We start from the raw sequence: 18,842 nt of genomic DNA, 5'->3' as shown, positions 1-18,842 counted from the left end.
CTGTGGTGGCCGGGAGCGGCCACTACACTCCAGTCTGGGCAACAGAGTGAGACTCCAACTCAAAAAAAAATAGACACAAAAGTCTAAAAAAAGAAGAACAAAGTTGGAGGTCACACGCTTCCTGATTTCGAAACTCACTACAAAGCTAAAGTAATGAAGATAATGTGGTATTGGCATACAGACAAATGGAAAAGAGGGTCCAGACATAAACCCTTGTGTATATGGTCGTGAATTTTGACAAGGTTGTCAAGACTATTCTGTGGGGAAAAGGCTGTCTTTTCAACAAATGGTGCTGGGAAAACTGGATAGCCATATGAAATGGGATCCTTCTACCATATACAAAAATTAAGTCAAAATGGGTCAGACTTAAAAATAAAAGCCAGAAATCAGGGGAAAAGCTAATGGATTTGAGAAAGATTTATTGTATATAATACCAAAAGCAGAGGTATCATGAGAAAAATAGATTAGCACATGTATGTTTGTTGCAGCTCTGTTCACAATGGCAAGAACATGGGCCCACTGTGTTACTCATCAAAGCTGGGCCGGATTAAAAAAATGTACATATACACAATGGAATGTTATGCAGCCATAAAGGACAAACATATGGACTTCACAGCAACTTGGATGGATTTAGAGTCTATCATATTCAGTGATCTATCACAGAAACAAAGAACAGAGCACCATATGTTCTCACTCATAAGCGGACCTTGAACAATTATAATGCTATAAGAAAGGGATTGGCAGTAGTGGGAAACTACCAGGGGAGCAGGGGGGATTGGCAGCTGAGGGAAACTGCAAGGGGAGGGAGGGGCACACCTCATCAACAAGGGTACCTGCATGATCAACGTTTGTATACCTAACCCTGAATTGTACCCCACATCTTTATAACAAAAAAGAAAAAAAGAAAAAAGAAAAAGAAAACAGAAAAATAGATTAGACTACCTCAAAATTAAACATGTTTATATGGGCCTGGTGCGGTGGCTCACACCTGTAAACCCAGCTCTTTGGGAGCAGAGGCAAGAGGATTGCCTGAGCCCAGGATGTGGTGCATGCCTGTGGTTCTAGTTTCTTAGAAGACTGATGAGGAAGGATTGCTTGAGTCCAGCAGATCAGGGCTGCAGTGACTGTGAGCCTGCCACTTCACTCCAGCCTGGACAACAGAGTAACAGAGTAAGACTTGGACTCAAAAAAAAAAAAGAACAAGTTTGTATGTTGAAGGATGCTATTAACAGAGTGAAAAGGCAACCCACATTATGGGAGAAAATATTTGTAAATCACATATCTGGTAAAAGGTTAATATCTATAATATATAACAAACTCCTACAATTCAACAACAAACAACCCAATTTAAAAATGGACTAAGAGGCTGGGCTCCGTGTCTCAGCCTGTAATCCCATGCCTTGAGAGGCTGAGGTGAGCAGATTGCCTGAGCCTGCAGGTTTGATACCTGCCTGGGCAACTTGGCAAGACCTCATCTCTACAATAAATCAAAAAATCAGCCGGGCGTGGTAGCGCGCACCTGTAGTTCCGGCTACTTGGAAGACTGAGACAGAAGGATCGCCGTAGCCCAGCAGGTCCAGGCTGTGGTGACCAGGAGCGGCCACTGCACTCCAGTCTGGATGACAGAGTGAGACTCCAACTCAAAAAAAAAAAAAAAATGGACTAAGAGGCCAGGCATGGTGACTCAGGCCTGTAATCATAGCACTTTGGGAGGCTGAGGTGGGAGGATCACTTGAGGCCAGAAGTTTGAGACCAGCATGGGTAGCATAGTAAGACCCCCATCTTTACAAAACATAAAATTAAAAAATTAACCGGGTATGGTGGCATGCCTATAGTCCCAGCTATTCTGAAGACTGAGGCAGGAGGATGGCTTGATCTGAGGAATTTGAGGCTGCAGTGAGCTATGATTGCACCATTGCATTCCAGCCTGGGTAACAGAGTGAGACCCTGTCTCAAATAATAATAATAAATATAATATTAATAATAATAAAAATAATAAAATGCGTTAAGAAACTTGAACAGTTATTTCCTCAGAGAAGATACACAAATGTTCAAATCCTCAAAGACAACACACAAATAAGCACATAAAAAGATGCTCAACATTAGGGAAATATACATCAAAACCACACTCAGATACTACTTTATACCTATTAGGATGGCTATTGTAAAAAAATAAGTGTTGGTAAGGAAATGAAGAAATTAGACCCCTTGTGCATTGCTGGTAGAAATGTAACATGGCATACTTGCTATGGAAAACATCATGGAAGTTCCCAAAAAAAGTTAAAAATTAAATTACAATATGATCTAGCAATTCCGTTCCTGGGTGTATGTTCAAAAGAATTGGATGCAGAAACGGTGTTTGTACAGCTACATTATTCACAATAGCTAAAAGCTGGAGGCAACCCAGGTGTCTGTCCATTCATGGATAAATTATAAACAAAATATCTATACATACAATGGAGTATTATTCAGCCTCAAAAAGGAACAAAATTTTTTTTTTTTTTTTTTGAGTTGGAGTCTCACTCTGTCACCCAGACTGGAGTGCAGTGGCCGCTCCCGGCCACCACAGCCTTGAACTGCTGGGCTCTGGTGATCCTTCTGCCTCAGCCTTCTGAGTAGCCGGAATTAAAGGCATGCCGCTACCACGCCTGGCTGATTTATTGTAGAGATGAGGTCTTGCTGCCCAGGCGGGTCTCGAACCCGCGGGCTCAGGCAATCCACTCAACTCAGCCTCCCAAAGGCGCAGGATTACAGGCTGAGCCACCGAGCCCGGCTAGGAACAAAATTCTTATACATGCTACAGCATGGACGAACCTTGATGACAATATACTAAGTGAAATAAGTCAGTCTCACAAGGACAAGCGCTTTATAATTCTACTTATATGAAGTATTAACAGTGTCTTTTCTTCTGACACCAAGAAATTCTCCAACTCCCTGGACACCAACTGGCTGTCCTAATGAAATCCAGTTCTGACACTCATCACCTGGAGTTCACAGAATCCACAAGCTCATGGCTTAGTCCTACAAAACTGCCTCCAGTTCAGACTCTCTTTGCAAGTCCTGGTAGCCGTTTCTACATCTGACCAACCAGCTATAAATTGGGAGTTCCTGAGACCCCCTCAGGTTTGATCGTTTGCTTCAAGAGCTCACAGAACTCAGCACAATACTTACATGTACCAGTTTGTTGGAAAGGCTGCACCTCAGGAACAGCCACGTGGAAGCAACACACGGACAAGGATGGAAGGAGGTTGAGGAACTTCCGAGGTTTATGGGTGTGCCACATCCCTACATTTGGCATGTTTACCAACCTGGAAGCTCTCTGACACTCACTGTTCAAGAGTTTTTGTCCAGCCAAATCTCTAGCCCTCCACCCTTGCCTCTCCTCCCTGGGTGGGGGTGAGAAGTGGGGCTGGAAGTTTCCGCAGTCTAATCACATGATCTTTCTGGTGACCAGCCCCATCCTGAGACCATGGGGCCTCTTTAGCCTAAATTTAGCCACCTCATTAGCATAAGTGTAGGTGTCTTGAAAGACATTCCCATCACTCAGGAAATTCCAGGGATTCTTAGAGCTCTGTGCTGGAGATCAACTTACATTTTTATCATATCACAGGTATCTAGAGTGGGAATTTGTAGAGCTAGAAGGTAGATAGATGGTGGATGCCAAGGGGCTGGGTGTGTTCCAGCCTGACCAGGAAAACCAAGACTGATGCAGCTGTTACAGTAGAGAAAGAGTTGAATGTTGCAAGGCGGTCAGGGAGGAGAATGGGAGATATTTCTCAAATCCATCTCCCTGGAGGCTAGGATTTTTAAAGAAAATTTGGTGGGCAGGGGGATAGGGACTGCTGATTGGTTGAAGACATGTCATGGGGGTGTTGAAACTGTCTTCAAGCTGCAGAGCCAGTTTCTGGGAGGGGGTGTCCCAGGACGGGTGGAACCAGCTTCTTGCTCTGTCTTCTGGGTCCTGGTGGCACCTCAGACCCATCAGATGCAAAGTCTGAAAAACATCTCAGACATCATTCCATAGGTTTTATAGTAGAGAGGCTATCTACAGAGCGAGTTCTGCATTCATTAGCCACTGACCCCTGGGCAGTGAGTCATCTTAGAGGTATGTGGGAAGTGGCGTCTCTGGAGATCATGCCCTTCAGCCAGTCAGATTTCGTGTTGCCATCAGGGAGATCTGTGCGGTATCAGGCTCATTGTTTGAGTTGGAGTCTCACTCTGTCGCCCAGGCTGGAGTGCAGTGGTACACTCACAGCCGCAGCCTCCACCTGCTGGGCTCAGGAAATCCTTCCACCTGTCTTTCAAGTGGCTGGAATCACAGGCGTGTGCCACTACCCCCTGCTAATTTTTTTGATTTATTGTGGAGACAAGGTTGCCCAAGTTGTCCAGGTTGGTCTCAAACCCATGGGCTCAGGCAATCCTCTTACCTTGAGGTAGGGTCCAAGCGATTAAATAACAGCCCACTGACTTAATTTTAACAAAGGAGAAGTTTATTAGTCAAGGCTCTGCCAGCTGGTGACCACTTGCAGGAAGAGAACTTTAAGCAAGTCGACCCCGAGCCCCCGCTCAGAGCTCCCTTAAGTAGTCCTAGCTTACATCTTGGGTAGCTAAAGTTAGAGTTGGACATTTTTTAGAGCTCTTATCGCAATATTCTGCTGACATCAGTAAGCTAGTTAGTTTACAGAAGCAGATGTAGTGGGTAGAGATAACAATTTATCTTGCAATGTTCACAGAGGAGAAACCTTTAAAGAAAAACCTCCAGGAAGGGAGTAATGCCTGTTTCAAGGCTGAAGCCATTTCTTTTATCCCCCCCCTCTTACAATCCCAGGGACGGAGGCTGCTTCTTTTTCCTTTTACAACCTTGGCCTCCCAAAGTGCTGGGATTATAGGCACGAGTCACAGGGCCCAGTTTAGTATCAGGCTTATTGTATCAGCCTCTGGCGGTTTCCCTCCTCAGGGATCAGGATGGGAAGACAGCCAATTGTTCCTTACTGAAGTGAAGGCAAACTTGGAAACAACAGATTTGTTAACCTCTAACCATAGTGGTGCCTTTGCAGAATTCAGGCCTCTTCTACAGTTTTTACCTGTGACCTTATATTAATTTTTTGTAAGAAGTTTCAGGAGGAGGGGAAGGGGGAGTAATTGCTTAATGGCTACACCATTTCAGTTTGGGAAGATGAAAAAGTTTGGATGGATGGAGGTGATTGCGCAGTGATGTGAATGTACTTAATGCCAGTGAACTGTACAGTTAAAAATGGCTTAAAAATTAACAATTTTATACTATATATATTTAACCACCACTACGAAAAAAAAGTACACTGCTTCCGAATGTTCACTTCTAGCTGGAACACATGGTCACCTGCCTTTATGCTGAGAAACACATGCTATAGCCTGTGTCCTTGCTGAGTGTATTCCAACGCTGGCATGTGTGTTTTCTGGTGGTTTGTGTACTCCCCCTCTTCCTTGTCCCTTCTCTTGTCCTCCCTCCATCTCCATCTCCTTTTCACTAAGTGAGAAACTGCCCAGAGGACTGGAGCCCTGGCTGACCCTGTCCTGTATCTCAGAGCAGGGCCCTGGGCTTCATAGGTGTTTGCAAACAGCTGGGTGAATTAATGAATCTTTTCCTTCCTAAAGAGAGTTAAGGTGACCAGTCAGTTAATTGAGAATTCAGGCAGTGGGAGGAAAGTCTTCTCATGCCTGGGTTGACTTCTTGGAGCGACTCAGTGTTTTTCAGTACCACATGGGGCAGACTTAAGGCACAGGTAGTGAGGACTACAGCACGTGGGAGGACATGGCCCAGTGTGACAGCCACGTGGGACACACCAGACAGCTTCCCCATGGAGGCAGAGGTGGAGCAGATTTTTAACGAGCAAAGTGACCAGGATTCAGGTGCTGAGGGGAGGCTGGGCCATTTCAAGAAGTCTCCCAGCTGTTTCTCCATGGGGACTGGTCCTTCTTGAGAGGTCTGTGAGCTACAAGTAATGTAGTGGCTGGGAGATGTGTGATTTTCCCAGAGTGGTGATGAGAGTGGTATGTGAGAAAGACGGTGGGGTTTCCGGGGCGACACAGATACTGGGTTGACCCTCACACCTACACATCAGACTTTAGTCTCCCAAACCCAAAAAAGGGAGGTGCCCAGGCTTATCAGGTGGACACAGCTGGTTTCCATGGCCTGGTTCTTGATCTTTTTCCAGCAATGCTGTTAACAGGATGTCTCCTGGACCTCAACTCCCACCACCTCCCACATCAAACGACCCTGTGTGGACCGCAGAATGGAGACTGGAGCCCCATCAAGGATGATTAAAAAAAACAAAACAGAGGTTTCAGTGAAAACTGGTGTTTCCTCTTCTTTCTTTTTTTCTTTTCTTTTTTTTTTTTGAGACAAAGTCTCGCTCTATGGCCCAGGCTAGAGTGCAGCGTCTGATCATAGCTCACTGCAGTCTTGAACTCCTGGGCTCAAGCAATCATTCTACCTCAGCCTCCCCAGTTGCTGAGACTACAGATACACACTACTACACCCGGCTAAATTTTAATAAGACAGGATCACACTGTGTTGCCCAGGCTGGTCTCAAACTCTTGGCATCAAGCAATCCTTCCATTTTGGTCTCCCGGAGCACCACCACACTTGGCTAATTTTTTTTTTTTTTGAGTCAAAGTCTCATTCTGTCATCCAGGCTGAAGTGCAGTGGCATGCTTACTGCCACCACAGCCTCAACCTGCTGGGCTTGGGTGATCCTTCCACTTCAACCTTCCAAGTAGCTGGAACTACAGGTGTGTGCCACCACGTCTGGCTAATTTTTGGATTTATTTTAGAGACAAGGTCTCGCCAAGTTACCCAGGCTGGTCTTGTGAACCCCTGGCCTCAAGCAATGCTCTCACCTCCACCTCCCAAAGTGCTGAGATTACAGGCATGAGCCACTGTGCCTGCCCTAATTTTTTTTTTTAATTTTTAATTTTTTGTAGTGATGAGGTCTCACTGTGTTGCCTGGGCTGGTTCTCTTTCTTTATCCTCTGTCTCCTGATGTCTACCTAGCACCATTCCCAAACCCAGCCCAGTGGAATACCCCCTTCCATGGATTCTACAGGGCTAATAGCCTTTTTTTTTTTTTTTTGAGTTAGAGTCTTACTCTGTCACCCAGGCTGGAGTGCAGTGGCACACTCATGGCCACCACCGTCTAGACCTGCTGGGCTCAGGTAATCCTTCCACCTCAGCCTTCCAAGTAGCTGGAACCACAGGCATGCGCTACCGTGCTGAGCCTCTTTTTTTCTTTTTTCTTTTTGATTTATTGTAGAGCTGAGGTCTCATCAAGTTGCTTGGACTGGTCTTGAACCCCTGAGCTCAGGCAATCCTATCGCCTCTGCCTCCCAAAGTGCTGGGATTACAGGCTTGAGCCACCACGCCTGGCCAAAGAGCCTTTTTCTTTGTGAGTCATTTGTAGGTGGGAGGGCACCTGCAGGCTTTGGTGGCCCTGCCAGACTCTCCTGCTTTCTGACCCGATGACAGACATCTTTCTTTTTCAAGCTGTGCAGAAACTTAAGCTTGGCCTCTCACTCCACACAATTAAGGATATGTCTTGTCCCAGCACGAGGGCAGATGGTGGCAGCGCCACCTGTGTCTGCAGAAGAGGGAGCTGGGAGGTGAGGATGGAGTCTACTTCCTTACCGATTTCTTGGGGTTGGACAGTGTGAGCGGAGCCTCACGATGGCTCAGCGTTTGCTTTGGCTCACATCTGGTTCCTTCTCGGGAAAAGAGTTGGACACAAGTCCGTTTCAGTTCCAGGAGATGGCTTTGGGTCAGCCCTGCCGGAAGGGCGGAGTACAGAAGCTGGAGCAAGGCTGGGGGCTGTTGATTCTTCTTGTCTTCCTGGAAGTTCCTGAGTTCTGCCCACAATAAGAGGTTGACTTGGCTGGGTCTCCCTTGGTGTCTCTAGAAGCAGCGGTCTGTGCACACGTCTATTTGCTGTGTCCATCTCTGAAGATTGCAGGGAGTGTGCAGCTGCAGGCGCCCACAATCAAGCAAGGCTCACTTTCATGGGCTGTTTGTGTGGGGTAGTGGCTGCCCTCCAGGCCTCCTCAGTCCTTTGTCCTGGGCTTCTTGCTGGGTGCTAGGCAGTTTGTGGAGCCACCCATTTAAGCGGACCTAGGGAAATCATTTCTTCCCTGCTGAGGAGTGAGACAGGAGCACATTTCTCTATCTCTTCCCTGCCGAGGGCTTGTGTGTGTGTGGGGAACCAGTGCTGAGAATACCCTTGGTTTCCTTCCTTGGGGTGGTGGAGATCAGTTGTTTTTAAAGTGTGGCCCATGAACCTCCAGCCCCAGAACCACCTGGGCATTTATTAAAAATGCAAATTCTACAGGCCAGCACGGTGGCTCAAGTCTGTAATCTCAGCACTTTGGGAGGCTGAGGTGAGAGGATTGCCTGAGCCCAGGGTTTCAAGACCAGCTTGGGCAACTTGGTGAGATTTCGTCTCTACAATAAAAAATAAGAAGAAAGAAAAAAAGAAAATTAGCTGGGCATGGTGGCTCATGCCTGTAGTTCCAACCACTTGGAAGGCTGAAATGGAAGGATTGCCTGAGCTTAGCAGGTCAAGGCTGCGGTGGTCATGAGCATGCTACTGTACTCCAGCCTGGGCGACAGAGTGAGACTCCAAGTAAAAAAAAAAAAAGTGCAAATTCTTGGGTTACAGAGCAGGCCCAAGGAATTACCTCTGGGGTGGAGCCCAGGAATATGTATTCTGGATTCTCCTCTGGGGATTCTGATGCCCACTGAAGTTTGAAAACTCCCTGGAAGCCAGGGAAGCTGGACCCAGTAGCCATGTGTGGGGCCTCCAGCATGACACCTGTCTTCTTGGGCATCATCTTTGTTTTCTGTAACAAGCATGCTTGCCTCCTAGGCGCCCTTGAGAGCTAGATAAGGCAGTGTGTGTGTGAAAGCTCCTGGAATCAAATGAGCTTTCTGTCAACGGTACTGAATCTTATATGTTTCCTGCCTCTCCATCAAGCTCGTGTTCTTTTTTTTTTTTTTTGAGTTGGCGTCTCACTCTGTTGCCCAGGCTAGAATGCAGTGGCATGCTCATAGCCACCACAGTCTCAACCTGCTGGGCTCAGGCGATTCTTCCACCTCAGCTTCCAAGTAGTTGAAACTACAGGCATGTGCCACCAAGCCCAGTTAATTTTTTTGATTTATTGTAGAGGTGAGGTCTTGCCAAGTTGCTCGGGCTGGTCTCGAACCCCTGGGCTCAGGCAGTTTTCTTGCCTCTGCCTCCCAAAGTGCTGGGATTACAGGCATGTGCCACCACGCTTGGCAAGCTCATGTTCTACAACAGTGTATCTGATGTTAAAATGATAAACTGATAACCAGGTACAGCGGCTTATACCTGTAATCCTAGCATTTTGAGAGGCCAAGGTGGGAGGATCGCTTGAGGCCAGGAGTTTGATACCAGCCTGGGCAATATAGTGAGACCCTGTTTCTACAAATAACAGTTAAAAAAAATTAGCTGGGTATGGTGGCGTGCACCTGTAGTTCCATCTACCAGGAACTTTGCTTGAGCCCAAGAGGTTGAGGCTACAGTGACCTCTGATTGTGCCACTGTGCTCCAGCCTGGGTAAGACAGCAAGACCCTGTCTCAGGGGGAAAAAAAAAAAAAGGAAAGACTCCAGATTTGCCTTCTGATAGGAGAATAAAAAGGACTTCTGTATCCACACATCCTGTCCTCTTCATCTTGTGATGTGTCCCCTTGGATTAGGGGCATGCCCACTCCATGTACAGGATTGGCACTTACCTCTAACGCAGCTCGTGCTGTCATTCTGTTTTCAGGGCCTACCTCTCACCAGGAAAAAGGAGCAGCAATTGCTGATTTGAACCTTTTAAGCTGAGCCAATCTCAGATCCAGGAGTTCTGCGGAGCATTCTGGCTTCTTTGCTCTTCACGGCCTGCTGCAGGAGGGTCTTTGCCGAGGAGCGCAACATGCGGCTTTGGAATCGCCATGTGTCTAGGATGTTCCCTTTCTTCCGTGTAGAAAGATAACAGTGGTGGCTCAGCACAGAACTGACTTAGTTCCCACCCTCAGGAGACAGGCCTGGAGTGAGAAGTTTTCTCCCAAAGGCCTGGTGATCCTGGCCTTACCAAGCTTTTTCCACCCTCTCACAGTTAGCAAGTGGCAGAGGTCAACAGTAAGGGACGGAGAGGTGGCGATTCTTGGACAGCCCTTGAGAAGATGTTAGGGCACCCAGAAAGATATGGCAGTTTCTGCTAGCAAATCTCTCCCTCCAGAGTTCCTCTCTGTCCTTACAGAGAAGGGTGCCCCACTATCTCCCTTGGTACGGCTGACCCTGTACCCTACAAAAATACTAGGTGCCCTCATGGGACTACGTGTGCATGCTACCCCACGAAAATCCACAGCCTTTACCAGGGTGCCTTCATCCTGGGCCAGGTTTCTGTCCCTTGCAGATGACCCCCACAGGCTCCTGGCCAGCCAGATCTTGTCTCTGCGGTGTTGTTTCCTCAAATCCTACTTGTCCTTGGTTGTCTCCCCTCCAGCCAGCCCCCTGTGTCCACCTGTCGACAACAGCACTGTGACAAATGAGGGCCAGTGGTGAAGGGTTTCATCCCCTTGGCCTGGCACGTGGCTTTTTTGAGACAATGCATGATGACCTTTATTTTGTGTACTGACCAAGTACTTGCTGAGCATGTACTCTATGCCAGGCAACATTCTGAGCACTGGAATGTATCAGTGAATGGGAAAGGGAAGGTCCCTGTTCTTGTGGAGTTCACTTTGAAGGGAAGAGAGATTAGTCTGCAAACCAGTCATTCAGGGAGTGACTAATGGTGGAAATGTCAGGCCAGGTCGGAGGGGAGGTGACGTCAGAGCAGAATATTAGGAGATGTTTTTATGTAAGTAGGTTCCCAGGTGACTCCCTGAATAATAGGGTCTGATGGTGCTTCTCTCTTGGGCTGGTGTTAGATATAGGTAGTGAATAGTTTTTCTTGGTGTAGATTTAATATTTCTTTTTCTTTCCAGTGTTCTCTCTGGGTCACAGGGCAGGGTTAGTTAACTTAAGGAAGTTGACTTTTTAGGAAAAAACAACATGGGCCCTACCCTATTTCTGGAGGTGCACATTCAAGTCAGAACTGGATCTTGCCCATGGCAGCCCATGAAGCAATAACTCTTTCAAGGCCTGCCAGTAAGTATCCGGCTGGGCCTGAGTTTCATCCCTGTGAATCAGAATAGGAAGGCCATCACTAAGAAGTTCCATCCAGATTTAGAAAAAACGTGTGGGAGGATTAGGAGCATTGATTATCACATGAATACCACTTTTAGGAATGACAGCATGTTGCCTTGCAGACAAGGGATAGTTCTTCTTCAGTCTGTTTTGGTAAATTTGAGCCAGGGAAAAACACACAAGACAGTTGAATCTGTCTGCTGGCTGTTGAATGCTAGTGTCTGGGAGTGAGTTGGTGGGCCATGCCAAAGCATTTGAATGGAGCTTTGCACGTTGCCTACTTCAAATGTGAGAGATGTGAAGTGAGGCTTGCATGATGTGATCTCAGCTGTGCGGATTGTTTGAAATACACCTGCTCATTTTTTCCTACTTCCTAGCTGAAGGCAAGGATGCTTCACTTCTGTTCTCAGAGTAAACCTAGACTGACCCTTTACGGAGTTCACCACGAGGACAATTTCAAGGGAATCACCCAACCTTTAAAAGGAGAAGTGTGTGTACCAGGAGGCTCCTGAGTTGATGACTGAAAGCATAAATACTGGGCTCAGCTCAAAAAATGGGACGAAGCCTTTTGTCAGCAGTACTGTTTGTTTTTAATCAGAAAAGTGTCTCTGGAGAGCCCATTCCCTTTCCCTAGACTTAGCATTTTCTCTGTTTACGGTCTAGGGTATCTTTGCTCTTCAGCTACCTTGCACCCACTAAAGATGAGGAGGAAACCCAACAGCAAGGCTGCAGGTCAAGATCAAGGCCTATTAGACAGGTGTTAAGCTGGTGAGAATGAGCTCCTGGTCTCGCATCTGTTGTTTCCTCCCTTACTTTTTAGTAGGGTGCTTAGTATGCAGTAAGGACTCTGTAAATATTCAGTGTTGTTTTGAGGGTGAGAAGTAGATCAGCCTACATTCCTGCCCTCCCTGCCTGATATTGGGGAGCCCCGAATGCAGCTCTTCCCTGTATCACCCCGTCTCGCACTAGCTTTCTTTGGGTTGTAAACTCTTGAGTGCAGCAAACTGCTACCATGCCCAAGTTTACTGCAGAGGAGGCTGGAACTACCTGCGTTAGGCTGGAGCTAAACGATTCTAAGAGTCCTTCATTCAGAAGGTATCTCCTGAGTGCCATCTCCGTTCTTGTCATTGTGCTGGATGCTGTGCTGGATACGGTATGGGGAAGAGTCACACAAAGAAATGGGAGTCAATGTCCTTGTCCTGAAGGTGTTAACTAAAATCGAGAATGAGTTTGGGAGACAACACCCCACACATAAAGACCTAAAACACAGCTAAGCATTGCGTAGGAACAGGAAGCCCATAGGGCGTACCTATGTGGTGAAAGAGCCATACTGTAGCTGGTGACGCCTCTTGCCATGACCTCTTTTAACAGCAGGGCAGCTGTGGGGGCATCTGAACTTTAGATGCAGGCATATACGACGGGAGGGATTGCTGGGTCTTTGAGGGCAGTGGCTCCTCTATGGCATTCACCTTGTCCATCGAGGGCTTTGGAGTCCAAGAGCCATGGGTTTGCCTCTCGGTTCTACCATCACAAGCTGGGTGACCTTGGGGCAAATTACAGAGGCTTTCTCTTCTGTGAAAACCAAACACGAGATAAGGTGCCAGCTTCAGGGGTTTGCTGTGAGGGCTTAAAGGAAATACCTTTAGCATGCTGCCTAGTTTATAGTAGGTATTCAGTACATACTAGTTTCCTTCCTTCTAGTTCGACGAGTACGTAAGACCAGACCCTTTCACCTGATGGATAAGAGACTCTGGTACGATGACCTGGGCTCCAGTTCCAGCCTCATCACCCACTGTTGTGTGACCTTGGACCTGTTTCCTTAACTTTAAAATAGGGATTAAGAGCTGGGCTTGGTGGTTCAGCCTGTAATCCTACACCTTTGGGAGGCTGAGGTGAGTGGATTGCCTGAGCCCGCCTGGGCAGCGAGACCTCATCTCTACAATAAATCAAAAAATCAGCCGGGTGTGGCAGCGCAGGCCTGTAATTCCGGCTACTTAGAAGGCTGAGGCGGGAGGATTGCCGGAGCCTAGCAGGTCGAGACTGCGGTGGCCAGAAACAGCCACTGCACTCCAATCTGGGCAACAGAGTGAGACTCCACCTCAAAAAAAAAAAAAACAAAAACATAGGGATTAAGGGCGCACTCATCTGTTTTTTGGAATGAGGTGTTGCCCCAAAAAAGAAAAAAATAAAAAAAAAAAAAAGGAAAATAGGGGTTACAAGAGCATATGTATTTCTGTAGTTCTCTGAGTACAGTGTATCAGCTGTCACTGCTGTCATCTTCCCTAGGAATCCGTGACGGCGGGCCCTCCTCACCTCAGTAGCTGCTGCTTCCTCCATTTCCCTAATCTGTTTCCCCCAAAGGACCAAGGACACTCAGGAGTCAAGGCAGCATAAGCCACAGCTCATCCTAGCTTTGAGGATAAACCCTATGCCTGGGGAGGGACCTCTAAGGCAATCTGAGTTAACCAGCTTAGAGACCTAAGCTTCACCTTAAAAGCCATCAACCCCATTCCTGGGTGATTGCCCCCCAGATCAATGAGGCTATTGTTCCTGAATCCTGCCATCTCCATAATCCTGGGTTGGCCTTTCCAAAAGCAGCCCAGGGCTTGGATTTGGAGGTTTCACAAGTGCAGTCATCTGAACAATCTTCGCAGGCCCATTATTGCTTCCTGTGGCTTTTCCATGGAGCCTCCTGGTGGTCCCGGGTGGCCAGGGGCCCATTACCATGATTGAGCTCAGGCCATAGGTTCTCAAATCTTCAGTGTCTCAGGGCCCAGCAGCCACCTTGATCAGACTTTCCTTGCTGCTTTCTGGGGCATCCATGGCCGGACCTAGGACTCCCTGCTGGACCTCCCTTGCGGATTCAGAGGAAGTGTGTCCTACAGAGTACTGTCACTTTAGCCTGCTCCCTTACCTTTGGGACCCTGGAGCCCTTGTCTGTGCTCCATTCTACCCAGATCACTTATTCACTAGCAAGTATCAACAAAATAGTGATTCTGACCAAGGGGTAGAGCGAGGTATTCACAGCTCCAGAATTACAGGTCCACGTGTGCAGATTTGCTGGAATGGCACCAGCTTGGTGATGTTTCGGCATGGGGGATGGGCAATGAGTGTGGAAGTCACTTCTGTGAATGCCCCCACCTGGACATGGTCCTGGGGATGGAGCTTTCACGGTAGTCTCTCTGCTGGTGTCAGAGTTCTCCATACCTGGGATATCAGTGTCAAGTACGTGGCCCCAGAACCGTGCGGGTGTGTCTTTGTATGGAATGGAAATGAGGCATACTGTATTTTAGCATATTTTAGTGCCCATAAATTCTGTACGCCTGCAAATGACCCTTTCTATAGTAACATTTTCTTACATTTGTTTATCCAGCTTAGGTTTTCCTCAACTGTCCTACTCTCGTACAGATGAATCTTAAGATCACAACAAGGTCATTGCTAGTGTGTGTAGGGATATGTAGGTATACATACTGACCCAGGCATGGCATCACATAGACCACCTTTTGGGGAGGATGGCATCATACTGCCTGCTTTTGGATTGCTCATTTGGTTTGATGGGCTTCCAGCAGCCTGAGTCTGGAAATCTAGATTGAAGGCAAACTTGTCTTTTATGTGGCTTTTTTTTTTTTTTTTTTAGTAGGAGTCTCACTCTGTCACCCAGGCTGGAATGCAGTGGCATGATTGCAGTTTACTGCAGCCTCAACCTCCTGGGTCAAGTGATCCTCCAACCTCAGCCTTCTGAGTATCTGTTACTACAGGTGTGCATCACCAAACCTGGCTAATGTTTTGATGTTTTTTTGTCTTGCTGAATTGCCTAGGCTGATCTCGAATGCTTGAACTCAAGCCATCTTCCTGCCAAAGATTTGGGATTACAAGTATGAGCCACTGCTCCTGGCTGGCTCTGATTCTAATTTATTTTTTTATTATTTTCTTGAGTCAGAGTCTAACTCTGTTGCCCATGCTGGAGTGCTGTGGCGCAGTCACAGCTCACCACATCCTCAGCCTTCCAGATTCAAGCAATCTTTCTGAGGCAACCTCCCAAGTAGCTGGGACTACAGGTGTGTGCCACCATGCCCAGCTAATTTTTTAAATTTTTTGTACAGATGAGATCTTACTATGTTGCCCAGGCTGGTCTTGAACCCCTGGACTCAAGCAGTCCTCCCTCTTCAGCCTCCCAAAGTGCTGGGATTACAGGTGTGAGTCACTGCACCTGTCTGGCTCTGATTTTAAAGGGACCCTCAGCCAGGCTCGGTGGCTCAGCCTGTAATCCCGTACCTTTGGGAGGCTGAGGTGAGTGGATTGCTTGAGCCCGCGGTTCGAGACCCGCCTGGGCAGTGAGACCTCATCTCCACAATAAATCAAAAAATCAGCCGAGTGTGGTAGCACATGCCTGTAATTACGGCTACTTGGAAGGCCAAGGCGGAAGAATCGCCGGAGCCCAGCAGGTCGAGGCTGCGGTGGCCGGGAGCGGCCACTGCACTCCAGTCTGGCCAACAGAGTGAGATTCCAACTCAAAAAAAAAAAAAATAATAATAATAATAAAAATAAATAAAAGGACCCTCAACAACAGTTTTTAAATAACAAACTTTCTTTGAGAACCTTGTCTGGGCTTACATATCCAACCACATCTTTCCACGGGTCTGGGCTCCCACAACAAATACGCCATGGATGTGAGGCTTTCCTGACAGGCCAGTTGACTGCAGCTCATTCATTTGATACCCATTCATAGAGTCAGCCCCTGCCCCTGGGGTTCACCAGGCACCACACTAGCAAGTGTCAGAAACATGGCTGAAAGCCATTGCGGAAGTCAGGGCAAGGCCGTCCCGCCCAGTGAGGACGATAGAGGAGAGCAGTGGGTTCCAAAGGATAGAGAAGAGAGGACTTGGATAAAGGCATAGACGAGGTGATGGAATCATGACTCATGCAGCCTGGCTGGAATACGGGGGTGTATAGGGACATGGGATAGAAGTGACTGGAAAGGCAGGTAGAAGCTGGTGAAGAAAGCCAAGAGCCATGGCCAAGGGCTTGGGCTTGCGTGTTGCCTTCCTCTGACGGGGCTGATGCCTGGGGCGTCTCTGAGCTAGGACTGTAGAGTCAGTACAGCACTAAGGACCATCCAGTGAGACACACTGGGCAGGCGGGCGGGAGTAGAGGCCGTGGGTGCCTGGGAATGAGGCCAAAGAGCTGGAGAGGGAAGGGGCCTTTGCAGGAGGATTTGGGTCAAGCGAATGTGAGAGGTGGAGTTGAAGGTGAATAGGGGAATGGAGACAGCCTGCAGGAACCCTGGGAGAAGGAGAAACAGAGCCAGGTATGGGGCGTGTGGCTGCCCTCAGGACACCGGGCACATCCTGCGGTCCTGGCAGCCTCCCCTGCCTGTCGCCTTTGCTGTGTGTGCCTGTGTAGGAAGAAGAGCCAGGCTTGCAGGGAGGGAGTGAGATCCGTCTCATGGCCGGGTGATATTATCCTCATCCGTGGATTAGGAAATAGGCGTAATGAGGGGAATTTGCTTACCGAGGTCAGACACCTGGTGACCATTAGGGCTGGGATTTGCACTCAGATCTTTGACTCCCTAGCCTGAGCCCTTACTAACTGTGTACAGTGATGTCTCTGAGGTAGAAAAATGGAGAAGTGGGGGCTTCGTTTAAAAATAGCAGATGAAGCTGGGCTCGGTGGCTCAGCCTGTAATCCCGCACTTTGGGAGGCTGAGTGAGTGGATTGCCTGAGCCTGCGGGTTTGAGACCCACCTGGGCAACTTGGTGAGACCTCATCTCTGCAATAAGTAAAAAAATCAGCTGGGTGTGGTAGCGCATACCTGTAATTCCAGCTACTCGGAAGGCTGAGACAGAAGGATCACCGGAGCCCAGCAGGTCGAGGCTGCTGTGGCCGGGAGCGGCCACTGCACTCCAGTCTAGGTGACAGAGTGAGACTCCAACTCAAAAAAAAAAAAAAAAAATTGGCAGATGAGAGCAGGGCTCGGTGTCTCAGCCTGTAATCCTGCACCTTTGGGATGCTGAGGTGAGTGGATTGCCTGAGCCCGCGGGTTCGAGACCCACCTGGGCAACTTGGTGAGACCTCATCTCACAATAAATCAAAAAATTAGCCGGGCGTGGTAGCACACGCCTGTCTTTCCAGCTACTTGGAAGGCTGAGGCGGAAGGATCGCTGGAGCCCAGCTGGTCGAGGCTGCGGTGGCCGGGAGCGGCCACTGCACTCCAGTCTGGGCGACAGAGGGAGACTCTAACTCAAAAAAAATAAAAAAATAAAAATAGCAAATGAACCCAGGAGTTCGAGACTACAGTGAGTGATGATCACAGTATTGCACTCCATCCTGTGCGATAGGGTATTCCCTGTCTCAAAAAACAGATAAATAAATAAAAATAGCATGTCGTGGCCATGAGTCAAGCTCCAGGTTAGGTCCTAAGAGGACCAAATCTAATGGATGCCTTTGACCCCAGGAGCTTTGTCCCCACTGAGGGGACATTTTTGACTCAGTCCCAGGGAGCTAGCTTCTGGAAGCCCTGGAATCCAAAGAAACAGGTTTAGCTCTCCCCAGTGGCTGTGTCTGGAAGAAAGGAACTAGCCAGCTGGGGCCCAGCCCTGGGGCTGAAGATGGCTTACCCTACTCTGAACAGCACAGTATGCCTGGGGAGGAGTGAGTTTCGGTAGGTGAGAACCTGTTTGTTGAGGTTGTTGTCTCCCAGCAAGAAGAGCAGGGTCCACCTTGCCCGTGACTTGGGTCAGGAGGACAAGACGCCTGGGGCCCAAGCAGGGGGCTCACATGGGACCACTGGTTCTTTGCCTGCTCCATGTGGTCTGAAATCCTTACCAATCTGTGGACTCAGAGCTCCCTGCCTTTTGTGGCAGCCCTGGGATGCTCCCTGGATTGCCTGGCCATATTCTGATGCCATGAGCAGCCAGGGTTTGGGAGGGTAACTTTGTGCTAGGGTTCTGTCTCAGTTGTGATGTACTCAGGGCTTTGTTGATGGTGGATGGGGACAGTGGTGTCATGGATCTCAGAAGAAGTATAACATACATGTGTGTCACATAGTGGGTTGGGTTGGGGAATCTTACTCCAGGTGCAGCCTGATGCTTTTCTGGTTTTATTCTGCCAAATGCATGAGCCAGAATGACAAGTGGCACATCACACTAAGTATGACTTTTTCCTGCCACCGGAGCCCTCAGGTCACACAGACGTGTTTCTAACTGTGGCCTTTCCTGACAGCTGCCATTGCAACAGAACTTAGAGAGCATCCTTGCCCTTGAGTTTGCAGAAAGTGTAAAAGTAAAATAGAAAATGGAAATTGAGTATCGCAGGCTGCCTCTCTCTCCCTCCATTTGTCACGTTTTGTTAACTTCTACTAGGATGAAGTAAACTGTGACTATCAAGCCTACATAACTTCAGAACTGCTGTGTGTTGAAACTCCATATAGCCGTGTGACCTTGGGCAAGTTACTTAACCTTTCTGCGCCTCAGTCTCAATGTTTATAAAACTGGAACAATGTTAGACTCCTCCTTCTGGGGTTGTTGTGAGGATTGAGACATTCCGTGTAAAACTCCATACATTTTTTTTTTTTTTTTTGAGTTGGAGTCTCACTCTGTCACCCAGACTGGAGGGCAGTG

General features: G+C 48.1%; 1 protein-coding gene across 2 annotated transcripts in view; it reads left to right on the top strand.

Annotated features, from left to right (window-relative positions):
* The window catches only part of FLVCR2 (feline leukemia virus subgroup C cellular receptor family member 2), a 65,031-nt gene that overhangs the window by 14,047 nt on the left and 32,142 nt on the right, over positions 1-18,842 (top strand). Inside the window, exon 1 of one of the 2 annotated variants that reach the window (XM_008064153.1) lies at positions 7,486-7,638. The exons of the other annotated variant lie outside the window; for it this stretch is intronic. Coding sequence (XP_008062344.1) covers positions 7,498-7,638 — 141 coding nt within the window. The 5' untranslated portion in view covers positions 7,486-7,497. Of the gene's footprint in view, positions 1-7,485; positions 7,639-18,842 lie in introns of those variants that run through there. 2 annotated transcript variants of the gene reach the window in all.

Source organism: Carlito syrichta, unplaced genomic scaffold, assembly GCF_000164805.1.
Source record: "Carlito syrichta isolate Samal-C Ts95f unplaced genomic scaffold, Tarsius_syrichta-2.0.1 Scaffold307214, whole genome shotgun sequence".
Lineage (NCBI taxonomy): Eukaryota > Metazoa > Chordata > Mammalia > Primates > Tarsiidae > Carlito > Carlito syrichta.
The sequence above is the reverse complement of the archived record's forward strand: the minus strand, read 5'-3'. Positions and strand labels throughout refer to the sequence as shown.